The sequence below is a fragment of the Podarcis vaucheri genome (genome assembly GCF_965113315.1).
Source record: "Podarcis vaucheri genome assembly, chromosome: 4".
Classification (NCBI taxonomy): Eukaryota; Metazoa; Chordata; class Lepidosauria; order Squamata; family Lacertidae; genus Podarcis; species Podarcis vaucheri.
The window spans coordinates 38,277,288-38,297,900 of record NC_138762.1 but is presented as its reverse complement, the minus strand read 5'-3'; the positions used below and the strand labels follow the sequence as shown (position 1 = coordinate 38,297,900).

The 20,613-nt window shown below is 40.7% G+C and overlaps 1 protein-coding gene across 5 annotated transcripts in view; it reads right to left on the bottom strand.

The window, feature by feature from the left end:
- Positions 1 to 20,613, bottom strand: part of ALCAM (activated leukocyte cell adhesion molecule) — a 122,890-nt gene that overhangs the window by 26,936 nt on the left and 75,341 nt on the right. For all 5 annotated transcript variants that reach the window (XR_014218861.1, XM_082219741.1, XM_082219740.1 and 2 more), the window contains exons 2-8: positions 17,260 to 17,360; positions 14,491 to 14,710; positions 9,900 to 9,964; positions 6,933 to 7,020; positions 5,888 to 6,067; positions 4,623 to 4,750; positions 3,637 to 3,766 (exon numbers count right to left, since the gene is read on the bottom strand). Coding sequence is in view for 4 of the 5 variants with exons in the window: in XM_082219741.1 (XP_082075867.1) it covers positions 3,637 to 3,766; positions 4,623 to 4,750; positions 5,888 to 6,067; positions 6,933 to 7,020; positions 9,900 to 9,964; positions 14,491 to 14,710; positions 17,260 to 17,360 (912 nt within the window). In the remaining variant the exon portion in view is untranslated. The remainder of the gene's footprint in view (positions 1 to 3,636; positions 3,767 to 4,622; positions 4,751 to 5,887; positions 6,068 to 6,932; positions 7,021 to 9,899; positions 9,965 to 14,490; positions 14,711 to 17,259; positions 17,361 to 20,613) is intronic.

Here is a 20,613-nt window from a genome sequence, read left to right as displayed (position 1 = left end):
CCCTGTAACCTCACTTCTTTCAGTGAGGGAACTGCCAGAAGGCCTTCAGCACTGGACCTCAGCGTCCAGGCTGAATGATGGGGGCGGAGACACTCCTTCAGGTATACTGGGCCAAGGCCCTTTAGGGATTTAAAGGTCAGCACCAACACTTTAAATTGTGCTCAGAATGATGAAAATGAGGGTGGTGGTGGGGAATAAAAGGCATTTATAAGCAGCTCTACTGGCTTTGCTTTCAGGGGACATTCTGGAACCCCAACAACTTCACTGAAAAAGTTATAACAACGAGAAAATTTGCTAGATCACTTTGCCACTATTTGAAGTGAACTCCAGTTGAAGTGACACAGATTTCCATATTTTAGTTTAGCACTAGTAATTACTTAAAAGCTATGGAAACAGATAAAGCGCCTTCCACAGTCTCTGGTCGCCTTCTCTCATTCCACTAGACCCGTACAACTTTGATAACCACCAAAAAAATGTCAACGTATCTGGTTAGGCAGACCAAAGTTCTCTAGCTTTATTACATTGTCAGTACTAAAGTGCTTCATGTTCCTTAAGCTTGCAAACTCCTCTTCCTGTATCTTCGCCAGTGAGAGAAGCAAGAGCTCAAGTCTCTCAACAGGAAAGTGACATCATCTACATTTTTCATTTACGGACTCCATTAGGAACAGTGTTAAAGGAAGCACAGAGCCAGAGGGTGCAAGAGAGAATGCAAAGCTATACGCTGCTACGGTAACTGTCCTTATTTATAGCTAGTAATACCTGCAACATGACTGATACAGGCCTAATTTCTTTACTGTCAGTGGACCTAGGAATGCTTATCTTATCTGCCTCTGCAGCTGCTTACCTAGCAGACCATAAGCATATACAAACACTCTAGCAACTGCTGTCAAGTCCCATCCTGCTTCTCCCCACACCTCCCCCCTAATGTGATCCCCGAATCAAAGCCATAAAACACAGGACAACATATCCTATGACTACTACTTCTTTATCCTGAGTCAGGGACTGAGCTTGCTCTTTTAAGTTCCCCAAATTCCCTCTAAGCGCTATGTAACCATGGGAGGAAAGTGAAGCAAAAGACTGTCCCCGTCCCAAGGTAATTTTCTTTCTATGTTTCCTCATTTATTTGAAGCTGGCTAAAACCTCAGATTGAGTGCCCAGAAAAGATGAGCTGTATTAAAATCTTGTCACACACATGAGATGAAACAGGAACGCATAAAATTATTGGCCCCCATCTAGGAAAGACTGAAACTTCGTGGACTAATCCTTGCACCACCAGCCAGGCCACCACATGCATCTTCCATGATTAAGTTGAGCCCCCACTCGGCCAATGCCATCATCCTTGATCTGCTCTTCTACACAGTGAAATTTGGTGATGGTTTATCCCAACTTGGTGAAAATATAGACATGATGCTTAATTAAAGTTATTGCCATCTAATATTTTATATTGAAACAAAAGTTTAAAATACAGGCAACAAAAAAGAACACCCTATGTTTCAATATAACACTGGCAACAACCCCGAAAAATAAAAATTATTATTATTAATTATTATTATTATTCCATGGATATGCCTGTAGGATGAGTGAGACTAAGAAAATGCCTACTATCTAATGAAAAATAGATAACTAATATTTAATTAATAAGGGACATAGTGCTACATAGCACATTTCAAATCTATATTTAACATAACATATATAATAATAATATAATAATAATATATATCATAATCAGAAAAAATTAGAGGGATTTGTACTTGATCAGAAGCTGTAGGAGCATCCACATGGGACATAAATGGAAACCATAGTGCCACAATCCCATTTTGTTTTAAAGGATTCGTGCCTGCTGCATCTACCAAGCAAGTTTGCAGAGTCCCAAATTTTAGCATTCCATTGCTGTTTCGATGGTTGCTTTGGAAACTTCTAATTACATGCTATGCATGACTTTGCCACTGTATGCAATTGCTTAAGAAGCTTTTTATGCAGGAAGAGTCCACAGCTCTGAGAAACACTTAGAGATCATGTGCAGGGGGCCCTTGATATTCCTTCTATCTATGCTACACCCCTTTTCCAATCAATTCTGTAAATATATTTTGCACTGGTGATCCTTTGATCTATAGGTTTGTTTGATAAAACTTGCATTTGATGTTGCATGAAGAGAAAAAGGAATGTTTGAAAAATTACAAAAGATTGTGGGGGGTTTTTTGGGTTTGGTTTTTTTTTGAAGAAACAACCTGTGCAATTGCTACATTAACGGATTATTAGAAAACACGATTGCTTGTAGCTGCTGTATTTAAAACAAGTCAAATTTTAAATTAGTGCTAGCAAATAATCTGTGTTGCAGTGCACATGCAAAGTAAGAAAGTGACAATGCAAAAACTGGATCCTCCATATTGCTAAACCACTATGAATTAAGTATTATTTAAATAAATGTGTGAAATGCCCACACTTGTTTATATTGTTACATTATACATTAGTTTTTGTATTCTCCTTTTTGTATTTTGTTGCCATAAATCATATTGGATGGACCTTCTCTTGAAAGTCAGACCGTAAATATGGTAGGGGAAAGTGGAGTTATACTTGTTTGCAAGTGCCTCCATAGCAATGTCCCTTCCACTTGGAAATATTAAAATGTCAGGAAAATGATTAGCTTGAGGATTGCCCCATACAGTGGCGTCTCTAGCCATGCATCTTACAAGATGGATAATCATTTGCGGTACTAGTTTCTCAGGTAGGAAACAGCAAGGGGATAGAAGACAACATTCAAGTCTGAATTTTATTATTAAATCAATAACTTTAAAAGATGTAAAAGAAAGTTTCCTGGTTATAAAATGCGGGGTTATTTTACATCCAGCAAAAACATTTCTAAAATCCAATAGCTGAAAGACCACATTGTAGCTGCTGAATAATACATTTGTTCCCCCTTATCCAGTTTTTTAAATTATCAGATTTGTAAAATCCCAATAGAAAGAAATGAAAATAAATTGCATGAAGTTTTAAAACGAAACACCAGTGAATCACAGAAAAGCACATAGCACATCACTAGAAGCAAGAAGGAATGATATGTGTATATAATTTAATCACCAGCCTGAGTTGCACATTCAAGCTTTGAAAAACTTAAGTTAGCACATGAAGACTGCATTCTAAGCTATGATTTGACCCCAGCTGCCTCCTGGACTCTCAAGTTCCTTCCATATGGCATGAATGAATTCATTCATTCATTCATTCATTCATTCATTCATTCCATATGGCAAAGTTTAGAAGCTTTTGCTTCTGCTTTTATCTAATTGCATTTTTTTTGTGTGTTATCAAGACTGACAAACTGTGGTTAGCATTAACAAGCTCATTTCAAACCATGGTTTTTGAAGCTGACTTCTTTAAACTAATCATATTTAACATGTCCTGCAGTTCTGGGTGTGGAAGTCAAAGCTTCCAAACGTCTCCTGACTGTGTGGGAGCAGGGGCGGCGGCGGATAAGCCAAGAAAAGGCTATGCTCATTCATGTCTCAAAAAAAGCCATTGAGTTGCCTTGACCTGACCCCTATAAAAACACTTAGATTTGGAATGGAACATGCTAAGAAAGGATATCTGTTATGAAATAACATGCACTTTTAAAAGGAAAACAAAGACAAAACTACTTACAATGTACTGTAATTATAGTGGAATCCATCAAACTCTCATCAGTCAGTGAACATCTATATTCCCCTGTTGCATTTCTTCTAACATCAGTCAGTACATAAAGACTTGAACTTCTTATAGGGTCTGGTTCCCCCTTTTAGAGAAAGTTTAATAGAGAAATTTACTAATGAATGAAAATAATGTTTCTATTTTCTGCAGCTACTTTTATTGCAGCAACACTATAGTAGTATGACAGACTTCACTTCTCTTTCAATGAAGAGTACAAACCATCATGGTCAATTTTTAGTGATCAATTTTATATTTTGATAAGTAGTGTAATTATCTGGATTTTCACCAGATAAAATATGAAAATGTCGACACCCAGACATTGTATTAGATTTTATATTACCGTTGCTAGATGTGTGATATCATAGAATCCATTCACTGTTGCACAATTTCAGAATGGTTGAAAATGAACAAAAATTTGAGAGATAGCTTGAAAATAAGAGTTAGAATCATAGAATCATAGAGTTGGAAGAGACCACAAGGGCCATCGAGTCCAACCTCCTGCCAAGCAGGAAACACCATCAGAGCACTCCTGACATATGGTTGTCAAGCCTCTGCTTAAAGCCTCCAAAGAAGGAGACTCCACCACACTCCTCGGCAGCAAATTCCACTGTCAAACAGCTCTTACTGTCAGGAAGTCCTTCCTAATGTTTAGTTTGGACTGTGTAAGTGGAAAAAACCCACTACAAATAATTTCAGCTACTTGCTGTTTTAAATATCCAAAATTATTAACATGCATATTCTTTCATGTCTTAAAACAATGTCATTTTAGGAAAATGTGCATAGAAAATGCAATAAGTCGAAAACTGCTACACCTAGATTGGCAAATTATAAATGTTTCTTCAGAGTAGTGTTTAGTATAGGCCCATTTTGTATGTAACACTAAACCATACCACCCCCTCCCTGCCTCACCACCCAAATCATGGCAGGTAAGCAATACTTACAGGAACGTAGAAGAAAAATTCCTGAGGTGGAGGATTACCATTTCCTGAACATTTTAGGGTGATATTATCACCTTCTTTAATGGTATTTCTTTCTGTAAGTACTTGAATTTTAACCTTCTCCGTAGGATCTAAAAAGACAAGATGTTTCAGTTTTTTTATTTAAAAAACCCCTCAGTCTCTTCCATATACGTAAAGTGTTTAACAACATTAAGTATCACAATAATGAAGAGGCTTACATACCCCTTTCTGCTTCAGGAGCTACATGCATAAAAAAGCCTATTGCACGATCCCACCACACAGTCGCCCTGGCAAGAACTAAGGCCTTCTACTCTCCAAGCAGGTAATGACACAATATGCCTGTGTTTTGTGAGTCAATGGGCATTGCTCAAATGAGTTGTTTCATTGCAGAATTGTAATCTGTGACTTTTTCTCCAGGAAATGTGTGAACCAGGCCAGGGTGTTATTAATTACAGAATACCATTCAATAGTTGCCTACAACAGTCACATCCAAAATATGTGTGACTACTGGAGCCATGTTGGTAATGCTTCCAGAAGATAGTTCAGGTTTTTGCTAAGTAGCAAATGGAATACCAATTTAACCAGTAATCATAGCAGGGCAGAAAATGAATAGGTGGTAACATTGCTGGTGTTCATTTGGTTTTGGGGTTGTGAGAATAGTGCAGTGGAACCACTCAGTTTTTAGAAACAAAACAAATCATTTTTTAAAAGTATTGGAATCATGTGGACATGGGATATATTTTCTCATTGCTCGTTGTTCAACAGGTGCCCCAGGAGCTTGAAGAAGAGAATAGAATAGGCATTCCAAGCTGCAGTAGAAATGCTAGTTTGGGGAAGGCTGTTAGCAACACATTATTTATGTCTGAGTGCATTTGAAAATGGAATTTTGCTGCAATAGGCAATGTCAAACTCCTTGCTACACTTTCCTTTTCAACCATTCCCTCCCATCTTGGAACCTTCTTCCACACTGCTCCATGTCCCTGAAACAGCCTCAACAAGTCAAACTCATCCTCAAAACACCCTTCTGCAGTGACACCTCCCCTAAATAACTATAGGGCAACCCATTTGTTCGCCATCCTTCCTGTCAGTTCCTGACCCCTAATTTGTTAATCCAATGAAAACTGCAAACTTATGTGCTAGGGAGAACCAATCCTAAAAGCAAAAACCACCACAAAACAATAATAGGAGGATCCCTCAAAGCAAACAGATGGTCTTTTAATGGTATAGAGACAGGTACTTATACTTACAGTGAATGTCAAAGGCTACTGATTCCGACCGTATTGTTTCTTGTCCTGTTGGTCCAAAATACGTCACCGAACAGGTAAACTGTGCATTTGTGTCATCCTTTGTTGGCTTATATTCCAAAGAAGATATAACGGTGTAGAGTCCAGTTGTTTGATTCACTTTTGTTTGTTCATTTATAACAGCTTTTGAAAGAAAATGTATGATTCTCAGCAACTTGAACAACTGTTGATTGTTGTTGTTTTTTCAGCCTGTCCTAATGATATTTTTAAATGTATGATGTGACAGTCACAGATACTCTTAAAAATGAACTGCCACTTTTGGGAAGACTGCAGAAAAAAAGAAGAAAGTAGGCAGGCAGTGTGTACAACCTAATCCTAAATATTTAGGATTAAGGTATAGCCTCAGCGCCTAGGGCTTGCCGATCGAAAGGTCGGCGGTTCGAATCCCCGCGGCGGGGTGCGCTCCCGCTGCTCGGTCCCAGCGCCTGCCAACCTAGCAGTTCGAAAGCACCCCCGGGGGCAAGTAGATAAATAGGTACCGCTTACCAGCGGGAAGGTAAACGGCGTTCCGTGTGCGGCTCTGGCTCGCCAGAGCAGCGTTGTCACGCTGGCCACGTGACCCGGAAGTGTCTCCGGACAGCGCTGGCCCCCGGCCAATAAATGTGAGATGGGCGCACAAACCCCAGAGTCTGGCAAGACTGGCCCGTTTGGGCAGGGGTACCTTTACCTTTACCTATAGCTGTTACACATTATTGGGATCAAAAACTTCCAGGTATGACATTATCAAAATAATATTTTGTACACTAATTACATTTTAAAACCCTTACATTTTCTGGGTCAAGTTACTGTGGGGATGGAGGGAGGAATGTGTATATCAAATCACAACATCAAGATGCAGTCAAAGAACTAAGTACAGCATTTTTGATAAAGATGGATAAATGCAGTCTAATTGTGAATTGTCTAAATGACCTGCTAAAATGATATGAGCCAAACCCAATTTGTGAAGGAATGCAAATAAGAAGAATTCACACTCAATTCTAAAACATACCTTCTTCAGTGGGCTGCAAAACAACTCCATTCTTGAACCACGTAAGGTTTCCCTTTGGATAACCATCTTGAGAGATACATTCCCCAAGCTTAAAAATGCAAAGAATGTTCAAATTATTACAGTTTTGTCTTCATTTATAGCTACATTTATAGCCATTGGATCCAACATATCCAAGGAATTTAATTTGTTCTCTGCATTGCTGCTGCTGCTGCAGTAGTAGTAGTAGTAGTAGTAGTAGTAGTAGTAGTAGTGTTTCTTACCCATCCAGAATGGGTTACAACAATAAAACATACAATTATAAAAGCAAATAAAACCACTAACTATAAAACACATAAAGATGATGTAAATATAACTGAACAGTATAAATTCAGCAAGAGAGTTTGGTGTCTCAAAACAAAATACCTTAACTATCAAAGGTATTTGAAAGGTATCAAAGAGGTCTGTCTTCAGTATACAGCAAAAGCTGTCCCACGAAGATTGCTTAGATGCACCTCTGTGGAAAGGTAGTTCCACAGTTTAGGGGCTAGTACAGATAAATCCCTCTTGAGGCCATCATTCCACACTCTTCTTCTCTCTTCTTCTTCGACAAGAAGCTGCTTGTCTATAGAGGGCAACTTACCTGACAACTGGTTTAATATTATAGTACAGAGGGTCAAACTGGATGAAACAACAATGGACATATTTCCCCTCCAAGTATCTCTCCAAGAGGTCAATAAGAAGCACCAATCCTCCCCTTCTTCTTTGCTTTACCTGTCTGTTGCTCCACCCACTTCCCCACCCCGATTCCCAGCTCACTTCTAGTATTAGAAAAGTGACTAGAGCAACCAAATGCTCAGAGGTAAGGCACAGGACATGGAAAGATTCACCACTCCTTTCCTGCTGATATAAGAAAGATGACCCTGCCTCAGGTTGCTTGGGCCTAAATCAAAAGTGAGGGGAAATCACTGGGTAGGGGGAAGAATTAACAAAACGAATGGGCTTTTATGGTGGTCACCCTCATTGATGCACTTAGTGTGGCTGTATCTGGAAAAAGCAGGTATCTGAACAGCATTATTTGAGTCTCTTCAGGGTTTATAGGTATAAGGTCTGCTGAACATCCCAAACCACCTTCCTCAAAAAGCAACTTACACAATAAGAAATAACAATCAGGGTGTGTGTGTGTGTGTGTGGGGGGAACTACAGTGGTACCTCGGGTCCATACTTAACCTGAAACTGCTCTTAACCTGAAGCACCATTTTAGCTAATGGGGCCTCCTGCTGCCGCCACACCGCTGGAGCACGATTTCTGTTCTCATCCTGAAGCAAAGTTCTTAACCTGAAGCACTATTTCTGGGTTAGCGGAGTCTGTAACCTGAAGCGTATGTAACCTGAAGCGTATGTAACCCGAGGTACCACTGTATTAGCTTCTATATGGCAGATTTTAATGGCAGACTTGTCCTGCCAGAGTCTGATCATTGCTTGAAAAAAACTTCTATCTGGATTTTCTTGGGGGAATGTGTTAAGTAGTGTTAAGTTAGTAGCCAGTCAGATTTGTATTGTTTGTACAATCACAAAAACAAACAGGAGAACCCAAAAAAGCTGTATATTGGCATTTGCTGAGCTCTCATCTGCTTTTGATTGGCAGCATCTATGGGAAAAATCAGTTACTTCATTGGGTCAACAACTGATGTTTCTTACGCAGCAGCTGTAGCCCAACAATAATGTTAACATTTGAACTGGGACCTGTGTGTTTTCTTTCAGATTCAGTATTTACAAAATGGAACAGGTAAAACAAGGATGCGCTTTATTTACTCGCTACATAAATGATGCAGTTGAGAAACCTTCTTCCCCACCCTAATATAAATCAGCAAATGCCAGCACTCCTTTATATAGACATAGTGGCTCTGATTTCATTATCCTAAGCAGGTATGAGAAAAACTACTCTCTTAATTTGGGACTTATTGAAAGGAGGAATTATGGTAACACCAAATGGCTGTGTAAAAGGCAATAAGGAGCATAAATGAGTCATGCATGGTTGTCTCATTCAACAGCATCACTCATTTAAGCACTGAGGGCCGTAGCATATGAAACATCCTATGGCACACCAAGGCAATAAAATTCCATTTGCTCCTTTGTTGGGAACTATAGCAACACTTTATTATACTAAGGGTCATTGTATTTTAGAACCAATGATAAAAGTTTTTGTTACTACAGCCTTATCTTGCTTGTTATTTGGTGGTGAGTTAGTCAAAGGTTGTGGATTTTTCATATGCATACACTGTGTCTTAAGTTAATTATAACATTAATTTTTAATAATAGGGGTTGCTGCACCTGTTAGCCAACCCCACCAACAACTTTGCAACCCCCTTGCCCCACAGCTGGCCAACCCTTCATTCCTTTACACCTGACAACCTTTATAACCCCACACAACTTGTTCCATCTCATCCAGACACAGTTCAACCCAAACCCTAAACATCTTGCCCTAATCCTCAATTTAAAGGGGGTGGGTGTAGCTTCTGTAACTTCACCCTCTGAAGTCCCTTCTACAAACCTTTGAACAGTTTGCTTGGGCCACCTGCTACTTGTGCTGCTTGCTTGATCAGCTGCCTGCTGTTCTGTTGTCATGCTGGAGCTATTGTGGCCATGTGAACTGCAGCTGACAACAGCCTTACTGTTTTACTATATAGCAAGGTTAGGTTATTCTCTTTAATACAGAACACTCAAGTAATAAATCCATAATAGGCCAAATCCTATCCAGTATTTTGTTTCATTTATTTATCAACCCCTTTTTTGCTTCAACCTTTAGGGTTTTATGTATGTTCCTCAGAGGCTTTGGGTTTGGAAATAGCAATATACATTTGTATGGAGCTTGTAGGTTGTATTAATTAGCCCAGGGAAATTTGTATTGATGATTGTTTACAATGGCTGTTTACAACATGGGGGGAAAAGCAGACAATTTGAAGGAGTTTAACAGAGAAGGCTCACTTACCGTTTTTAGCTGTTCTGTTTCTAAAAATGTTGCTCGACTTATAATTTCAGGCTGTGATGGTTGTTCTGTAATTTAAATAAATAAATATTGAACTATCACATCATAAATTGTTAAGATTTGAGCTATGTTTCCAGAAATTTAGTAACGTGCCATCATCATCATCATCATCCTGCGGCTATAGAGGGGTAAATAAATCGAATCAATCAATAAGGCAATTATGACTTCTGCAGCCCATTCTTACAGGCTAAAAGAGGTATTGAGGAAAGTATTATATTATATATCTTATTATTTAAAATCATTTATATACCAATTTTCCATTCAGTAAACAAAGCAGTGCACTGGGGCTTGTCCCTAATGTTTATATATTCTTTGACTGCAGTCCAAAACAAAGCTATTTCTGTAAAGGGAAAATTCTTCATGGAAAGGGTTTTTAACCCCCCACCTTGCTTACAGGATTGTGGCAAGGTCTCTGGAGGCTCCCGTGAGATCTCAGACAGCCCCATGAGATCTTGCGGGAGGTTCCCAGAGCGCTCATGAGAATGTTCCAGGGACTGTAAGCAAGGTACAGGGCATAGAAGCTATTTTTGTGCAAGGGAAACCCTGTGGAGGAGATCTCATGACAGCCCCCAGAGCCTGGTAAGCAAGGATCTCCTGCCATTTGTTTGCAATCTGTGTAAGCTTGCAATTGCATAAGTGAATTAAGTTTAAATTGAGATTCACTTGTATGCATATATAGAATTGTCACCATCACGCCTTTAACACTTTGCTTGCTTGGAGCAGAAGTGAACATTTGAAGTTCCCTTTTAGACACCAGTAGCTAAAAATTCCCCTTCATGGATCACTGCCTTGCCGTGGCGAAGGGGCTTGAAGAACTCAGAGAAGCTATGAACTACGCCGAGCAGGGCACACAAGATGAACAGGTCATAGTGGAGAGTTTTGACCAAACGTGATCCACCTGGAGTAGGAATCGGCAAGCCACTCCAGTATCCCTGCCAAGAAAACTCCATGGACAAAGACAACAGGCATATAAAAGTTATGACACTGGAAGATGAGCCCCTCAGGTCGGAAGGTGTCCAACATGCTACTGGGGAAGAGCGGAGGACAAGTACAAGTAGATCCAGAGCTGATGAAGCGGCTGGGCCAAAGCCGAAAGGACGCTCAGTTGTGGATATGCATGGAAGCGAAAGGAAAGTCCAATGCTGTAAAGAAAAATATTGCATAGGAACCTGGAATGTAAGAACCATGAACCTGGGTAAGTTGGATGTGGTCAAAAATGAGATGGCAAGAATAAATATTGACATCCTGGGCATCAGTGAGCTAAAATGGACGGGAATGGGCGAATTCAGTTCGGATGACTACCATATCTACTACTGTGGGCAAGAAACCCGTAAGAGAAATGGAGTGGCCCTCATAGTCAACAAAAGAGTGGCGAAAGCTGTACTGGGATGCAGTCTCAAAAATGATAGAATGATCTCGATACGAATCCAAGGCAGACCTTTTAACATCACAGTAATCCAAGTTTATGCACCAACTACTGGTGCTGAAGAAACTGAAATTGACCAGTTCTATGAAGACTTACAAAACCTTATCGAAGTGAAACCAAAGAAGGATGTTCTGCTCATTATAGGGGATTGGAATGCTAAAGTAGGGAATCAAGAGATAAAAGGAACAACTGGCAAGTTTGGCCTTGGAGATCAAAATGAAGCAGGGCAAAGGCTAATAGAGTTCTGTCAAGAGAACAAGCTGGTCATCACAAACACGCTTTTCCAACAACACAAGAGACGACTCTACACATGGACATCCCCAGATGGGCAACATCGAAATCAGATTGATTATATTCTCTGCAGCCAAAGATGGAGAAGCTCTATACAGTCAGCAAAAACAAGACCTGGAGCTGACTGTGGCTCAGATCATCAGCTCCTTATAGCAAAATTCAAGCTTAAACTGAAGAAAGTAGGAAAAACCACTGGACAGGTAAGATACAATCTAAACCAAATCCCTTATGAATACACAGTGGAAGTGAGGAACAGGTTTAAGGATTTAGATTTGCTGGACAGAGTGCCTGAAGAACTATGGATGGAGGCTCGCAACATTATACAGGAGGCAGCAACTAAAACCATCCCAATGAAAAAGTAATGCAAGAAAGCAAAGTGGCTGTCCAACGAGGCCTTACAAATAGCGGAGGAGAGAAGGCAAGCAAAATGCGAGGGAGATAGTGAAAGATACAGGAAATTGAATGCAGATTTCCAAAGAACAGCAAGGAGAGACAAGAAGGCCTTCTTAAACGAGCAATGCAAAGAAATAGAGGAAAGCAACAGAATGGGAAGAACCAGAGATCTGTTCAAGAAAATCGGAAATATGAAAGGAACATTTCGTACAAAGATTACCATAATAAAGGACAAAAGTGGTAAAGATCTAACTGAAGCAGAAGACATCAAGAAGAGGTGGCAAGAATACACAGAGGAATTATACCAGAAAGATATGGGTGTCTCGTACACCCCAGGTAGTGTGGTTGCTGACCTTGAGCCAGACATCCTGGAGAGTGAAGTCAAATGGGCCTTAGAAAGCACTGCAAATAACAAGGCCAGTGGAAGTGATGGTATTCCAGCTGAACTGTTTAAAATTTTAAAAGATGATGCTGTTAAGGTGCTACACTCAATATGCCAGCAAGTTTGGAAAACTCAGCAGTGGCCAGAGGATTGGAGAAGATCAGTCTACATTCCAATCCCAAAGAAAGGCAGTGCCAAAGAATGCTCCAACTACCGCACAATTTCACTCATTTCACATGCTAGCAAGGTTATGCTTAAAATTCTACAAGGAAGGCTCAAGCAGTATGTGGACCGAGAACTCCCAGAAGTGCAAGCTGGATTTAGAAGAGGCAGAGGAACCAGAGACCAAATTGCAAACATGCGCTGGATTATGGAGAAAGCCAGAGAGTTCCAGAAAGACATCTACTTCTGCTTCATTGACTATGCAAAAGCCTTTGACTGTGTTGACCACAGCAAACTATGGCAAGTTCTTAAAGAAATGGGAGTGCCTGATCACCTCATCTGTCTCCTGCGAAATCTCTATGTGGGACAAGAAGCTACAGTTAGAACTGGATATGGAACAACTGATTGGTTCCAAATTGGGAAAGGAGTACGGCAAGGCTGTATATTGTCTCCCTGCTTATTTAACTTATATGCAGAATTCATCATGCGAAAGGCTGGGCTGGATGAATCCCAAGCCGGAATTAAGATTGCCGGAAGAAATATCAACAACCTCAGATATGCAGATGACACAACCTTGATGGCAGAAAGTGAAGAGGAATTAAAGAACCTTTTAATGAGGGTGAAAGAGGAGAGTGCAAAATATGGTCTCAAGCTCAACATCAAAAAAACGAAGATCATGGCCACTGGGCCCATCAACTCCTGGCAAATAGATGGGGAAGAAATGGAGGCAGTGAGAGATTTTACTTTCTTGGGCTCCATGATCAGTGCAGATGGTGACAGCAGTCACGAAATTAAAAGACGCCTGCTCCTTGGGAGAAAGGCGATGGCAAACCTAGACAACATCTTAAAAAGCAGAGACATCACCTTGCCAACAAAGGTCCGTATAGTAAAAGCCATGGTTTTCCCAGTAGTGATGTATGGAAGTGAGAGCTGGACCATAAAGAAGGCTGATCGCCGAAGAATTGATGCTTTTGAATTATGGTGCTGGAGGAGACTCTTGAGAGTCCCATGGACTGCAAGAAGATCAAACCTCTCCATTCTGAAGGAAATCAGCCCTGAGTGCTCACTGGAAGGACAGATCGTGAAGCTGAGGCTCCAATACTTTGGCCACCTCATGAGAAGAGAGGACTCCCTGGAAAAGACCCTGATGTTGGGAAAGATGGAGGGCACAAGGAGAAGGGGACGACAGAGAATGAGATGGTTGGATGGTGTTCTTGAAGCTACTAGCATGAGTTTGATCAAACTGCGGGAGGCAGTGGAGGACAGAAGTGCCTGGCGTGCTCTGGTCCATGGGGTCACGAAGAGTCGGACACGACTAAACGACTAAACAACAACAACAACAACAAGCTAAAAATTTGGGGACGCGGGTGGTGCTGTGGGTAAAAGCCTCAGCGCCTAGGGCTTGCCAATCGAAAGGTCGGCGGTTCGAATCCACGCGGCGGGGTGCGCTCCCGCTGCTCGGTCCCAGCGCCTGCCAACCTAGCAGTTCGAAAGCACCCCCGGGTGCAAGTAGATAAATAGGGACCGCTTACCAGCGGGAAGGTAAACGGCGTTCCGTGTGCTGCGCTGGCTCGCCAGATGCAGCTTTGTCACACTGGCCACGTGACCCGGAAGTGTCTCCGGACAGCGCTGGCCCCCGGCCTCTTGAGTGAGATGGGCGCACAAACCCCAGAGTCTGTCAAGACTGGCCCGTTCGGGCAGGGGTACCTTTACCTTTACCTTAGCTAAAAATTTGGTTATACGAATGCTATAAACAAAATTACAGAACACCTGACCCATCTGTATGGTTTATTGACATCTCATGCTAGGAATTTTCTATGTAAAGGCCACACACTAGTGAACATCTTTGTTGGTAGGTAATAAGATTACTTGGTACTTACTGAACACCTTTACTATTGTAGGTTGTTCAAAGACATTATCCTCTGTTACAAGCATGCACACAAATCTCTTTTCATCACTGATTCTTGCATTACTAATTGATAGTGTATAATTTTCAGAGAGATTTAATCTGTCTTTGTATTCCAGGACATCATCATACTGTACGGTTTTTTTGGTTGCAGATCGGAAGGCAATAAACTCCGAAGCCTTGTTTGCCATTTCCTAGAATAAAAGAGTCAAAGTCTATTAGTGTATTCTTATCTATCTAGTACCCTCTCTAAAATTACACAAAAGAAATTATGAACTGATTAAATCATACTGAATTTGTAAGGGCACTGCACCAATCATTCGTTCAAGAGCAATGCAACTGCAGATTCCTATGAGAGGTGGTGGATGCTCCTTGCAGGTTTTTAATAACAGCACTAACTTGGCCCACTCACTGCTCACCTCTAACTCCACATTACTTATGAACATTATTTAGCATTATTTAAAGTGTCAGTCCCAATACAAATCCTTGGTGGACCCCACTACCATTGTGAAAACTGTCCACTTATTCTTACTCTCTGGTTCTGGTTCTTTAGTTGATTCTTAAGGGGAACCCTCCTCTCATACCATGACTGCTAAGTTTACTCAGGAGTCTTCAGTGAGGGAGTTTATCTAGGGTTGCCATGCACCCAGAATTTCCCAGACATAGCCAGTATTCAGCCCTTGTAAACAGTGTCCGGATAAAAATCGCTAAAATCCGGACATATGGCAGCCCATGTCAGTAGTGTGGTTTTTGAGATTCTGCAAAAAAACCTGCAACAACTCAAAGCTCAATAACTTTTGTGTCTGGATTTTCACTTTTTGAAATATGGCAACCTTAGTTTATCAAGCTGTTTGAGAGTGCACAATGTATAATGGATTATCTTGAGCCACATGCTTATTTGACAAATCCCAAAGAACTCCAGAAGCTTAGTTAGATAGGATTTACTTTGTAGAAGCCAGGCTGGTTCATCAACAAAACCTGTTATTCTGTATGCTTGGTAATTTTATCTTCAAAGATGCTTTCACCAGTTTTTTCTGGAAAAATGTTAAGATAACCAGCCTGCAATTTCCATATCTCCCTGGGTCCCTTTTTCAAAATTGGTGTTACTTTGGCTTCCAAACCTGAGAATTGGAAAGTCTTAGGAACATATTATTGGTAGAAGATCACAATTTCACATTTCAGTTTTCTTGGATGTGTGCCATCTGTACCAGTGATTTATCCCATTTATTTCATCTTAAAGGCCCATAACTCTCTTGTCACCATTATTTATTAGAGGAAGGACAGACAGAGATATATACTAAGGCAGTCCAATGAGAGGTGAGCATGTTCAGTAAGCACTGAATGGTGAAAAATTGCTGAGGGTAGGGGAAGAAAACCCAGAGGTATAATAAAATTGAATGGCTGGAAACCTGGACAGAGAGCATACCACACTTTGACATTTGGTCACAGGCCTACTTTAATCTGATCTCCATGTGCCAAGTGCCTGGTCCTTCAGTAGCTACAATAGTACCCCTCACAATCAAGCGATATCAAAATGCTTGGCAAAACTTAAGTTTGCTGTGTACACAAAACAATTAGAAAAAAACCCCTTGGTGGGGAGAGACAGAGAGATCAAAAATGGTGTGGTCATTGGCTATGGAGTCCTGATTGACTTTGAGGTGATAGAGTAGGGAATTGAAAGGTCTTTGAGGTGATAGAGTAGGGAATTGAGCCAGTGTGGTGTAGTGGTTAAGAGCGGTAGTCTCGTAATCTGGGGAACTGGGTTCGCATCTCTGCTCCTCCACATACAGCTGCTGGGTGACCTTGGGCTAGTCACACTTTTTTGAAGTCTCTCAGCCCCACTCACCTCACAGAGTGTTTGTTGTGGGGGAGGAAGGGAAAGGAGAATGTTAGCCGCTTTGAGACTCCTTTGGGTAGTGATAAAGTGGGATATCAAATCCAAACAACTCTTCTTCTTCTTCTTCTTCTTCTTCTTCTTCTTCTTCTTCTTCTTCTTCTTTCATTGAAGGAACACTGAACATGAGCACTCCACATGGCAACATTTTGTTGCAAGCCCTACTTGTTGGTCTCTATCAGAGCCTAGTCTTCTTTTGGTTACTTTGCTGTTTTAACCAAACAACTGCATTGACACTTTGGTTTGATACTAACATCAGCTTGACGTTTTGCATTCCTAAAACCTCTGTGTACTGCACTGGGCTTATTCACATCAATGCATGTACACACTCTTTTACACCTATTTTTGCAGAGACCATCAAGGAAAGTCATTCTGTGACCCTGAGCATGATATATATCACAATTGTAGGTTTTGTTAACATCAGGGAGAACGGCTTGTTTATCCTACAGTAGCCTCAGGGAACCTCGACAATTGTATCACCACTCTGCTGTGCCTTTATTAGGTCCCCTTTGTAAACTCTATGCACTTTCAGATGCAAAATGAAACACATTCATTGATTCTGTTGACTCAACTCACATTACTGTAGTGAGCATAAAATACAGCAGGGTGTGCAACATTCTGAACATAAGAAATAGATGCTGATAACTTTTTCACTGCAATGAATCACTTTCTATAACAAGCAAATTATACATCTCAAAATTACTCAGTGCATATTGATGGCTCTTATCTCCCTAAGTGTGACAAGTCCTTAACATGCATCAGCTCAATTATACTTATTCTCACCACCAGTCTCACAAACTTGTCCCCACATTGCAATAACAGAAATAACTGGATATAAGCTATACTTACATATTTCCATTTTCCAAACCTAAGATCATTAGGAACTTCTAAATGGCAAGGCAAAATAATGGCATCTCCATATACTGTGTTTACTGTGTACAATCCAAGTCCTATTAAAAAGGAAGAGAGAGGAATATTTAATGCACTGTATTTTATATTTATGGATTCCAGTTAATAGTTTGTCTACTGCTAAAAACAACAACTTTTGTCTTCAAAATCTAGTAAATTTATTCTTTAATTTACTAGGAAAATGTAAACTAAACATCCATTTCCTTTATTTGTACAACATACTGGACTTGGTGGAAGATTTCTTCATGGACGTTTTAAAAGAGTGAGACTAAAGTTGGCTAGATCCCTGGGGCAGTAGCTGCTTTAGGAGAACAATGGGGGACAAAAGCCTCGACATTTTGTAAAGTAGAAGAATCAGTTCAATTTAGCAAACCCATTTTCACTTATCTTGAAGACAAAATTGGCACAGCCGAGAGGAGATTCATTTATAGGTCCTCTCCAGAGTAACTAACACACCTTCGGCTTGATTCAGAGTGCATTACAATTAATTGAACTCCGCGAAGTGTACTGAATTATATTATGAGGCTATTTCTTTGTCAATGGAAGAACTGACTTTTTTAAAAATACAGTGGTATGGAATTCATACATTACAGAAAGGTTGAAAGAGCAACAACAGTAAGTTCCCTCTGACCTAGTCACAGCAGAAAACATAGGCAAATGCTGGGGTCTTGGGGTCTCAGGAGTCCTCACTGCTACCTCACCCTGTTTTTGGGGGCCTTGTGCCAATTTGTTTCAGCATTTTTGGGTGGGTGGATCAATTGTCACTTTATGCTTCGCCGCTTTCCACACCCACTATGTCCTTCATGCTTTCATTCATTTTGTGGGTAGTGCTTGAAACTATTTCCAGTGTGTTTCTGAACAAAGGAGTGTAGGCTTATCTTTCTTTCTGTCATCTGTCTGTCTGTCTGTCTGTCTGTCTATTTATTTATCTATCTATTGTTTTGAGCCCTTTGATATGTGCCAATCCAGAAACTGGCACAAGCAAGCCAAGTTAAAAATGTCTATGCCAGTTATTGCACAGCAGACCAAGTGTCTGCTGAAAATTTGCTTTCATTTAATCTCCGGCTCTGCTCATAACTATTTCTAGCTTGCTCCTGAAGGAGGAGTACAGCCTTATGTTTCGATCCCTCAGCTTTGCACAGTAAACTGCACAAGTGTGTGCTGAGAATGCAGAATAACTATGTGCTTTTGTGAGCATTTAAAATAATAATAATAATAATAATAATAATAATAATAATAATAATAATAATAATAACACAAGGTGCACACACAGTTTTCTGCACACATGCCCCATTGGTACTTAATCAGCATAACAGAATCAACCATTTGGAAGGCAGGAACAAACACAAAAAGAGACACCTACTGACATGAATGGGAGACCAACGTTGCTTCTCATATACAAATTCAAATACATTTGGGTGTGAACTACTACAGTCTAATTCAAATGGTTGGGGGAATTGTATTAACAGCTAAATAATGCTCATTTGTGGACAAGCCCTCACTGGGCAGGTAGACAAGGGATGGACTATGCCACTGATACTCTACAGTCCATTTTGTTTGCATGCCAGTCATGGATGAAGGAAAATCTTACATAGCCAGCAGAGAAATGTTTGGGCAGCAGAGGACACTGAGTGATTTATTAGTCCTTCAACAGCCTACTTGGTAGAAAACAAATAATAATAATATTTCATAACAATTTTAAATCCAATATGGATAGCAACTGGGACAGAAATATCTACCTAGAGGGCTGGTTGAAAGAGGAAATTCTCCAACAGATGCCAAAATGACGAAAGGGCTAGTATTTCCATAGTGGCCATGAAGCAGAGGACTTCATTCTTCAGCGGCTAGCATGGAAACACAGTTGACTAGTCTCTTAGATGGCTAATAAGAACTTTTGCAGGCTAGTAATTTTGTGGGCATAAGTAGTTTGGGAGCAAACACACTGTGCCAATTTACCAGAGGCATTCCTATTTTCTACTACTAAAGGTAAAGGTAAAGGTACCCCTGCCCGAACGGGCCAGTCTTGACAGACTGTGGGGTTTGTGCGCCCATCTCACATTTATTGGCCGGGGGCCAGCGCTGTCCGGGGACACTTCCGGGTCACGTGGCCAGCGTGACATCGCTGCTCTGGCGAGCCAGAGCCGCACACGGAACGCCGTTTACCTTCCCGCTGGTAAGCGGTACCTATTTATCTACTTGCACCTGAGGGTGCTTTCGAACTGCTAGGTGGGCAGGCGCTGGGACCGAACAGCGGGAGCGCACCCCGCCGCGGGGATTCGAACCGCCGACCTTTCGATCGGCAAGCCCTAGGCGTTGAGGCTTTAGCCCACAGCGCCACTCGCGTCCCATTTTCTACTACTAGTCCCTGACAAAACACTGCCTCCGTTGGGCAACTTGGGGACTGCTAGTTTTCCTATCTGTCTGTTATCCTCCAACCCAGGCTGTAAATACTGCTGAATGGATATCTATTCTATAATAAGCATGTTCAGATCTATTGAGAGATAAGCGGTCTGTTAAGCATTCTTAAATTCTGAAGAATGCAGACCCCTAGGGGACCACAAATGAACACATAAATGTAATGAAAACCGCTATGTTCAATTTGCTAGCACAGAAGCTGCAGGAGCCAGCTCAGGAAGGCTACACCAGCATAAATGACCACATACATACAAGCAGACAAATAATGGTTTCACTTTGTGCAATAGGGCGAAATAAGTATGAAAACAGGAGTGTTACATATACTCAATAATGTCCCTATTTTCATATATGTACAGAGATGCAAAAAACCCCCATAAACTGCGTTGCACTCTAATTGCCATCATAGACTTCAATTTTGTCAGCATTTGTTTAACATAAGGCAAATGATTGGCAATTTTCTACAGCATGTGAGCAGTCATGCATCCAGCCAAAATATTTTTTGTCATATTCTAAATTAAAATTTGTAAATCTCATCTAGAGCTAAAGTTGAAAACAGTTGTTTTCTAATTTAAAGGATGCAACACTAAGTCCACTAGATGGCGCTAAAGAAATGCAAAAATTGCAAGTTACATAAAGGATCCATATAATATTTATAGATTAATCACCATTTATCTTTTTTAAAAATCCCCAAAAAAGCTCACAGAGGAGAAAAACCATTCCCTAACATCGATAAAATTGTATTGCGAGGGTACAGGAAGAAGAATGGCATTTCAATTTGGCACTTCAAATCCTGAAATTCTGATACAGTGCCAAGAAGAAGAAGAAACACTGTTTAGAGCCATTTCTCTCTTGAATAACATCACAGCAAAGTCCTGATCT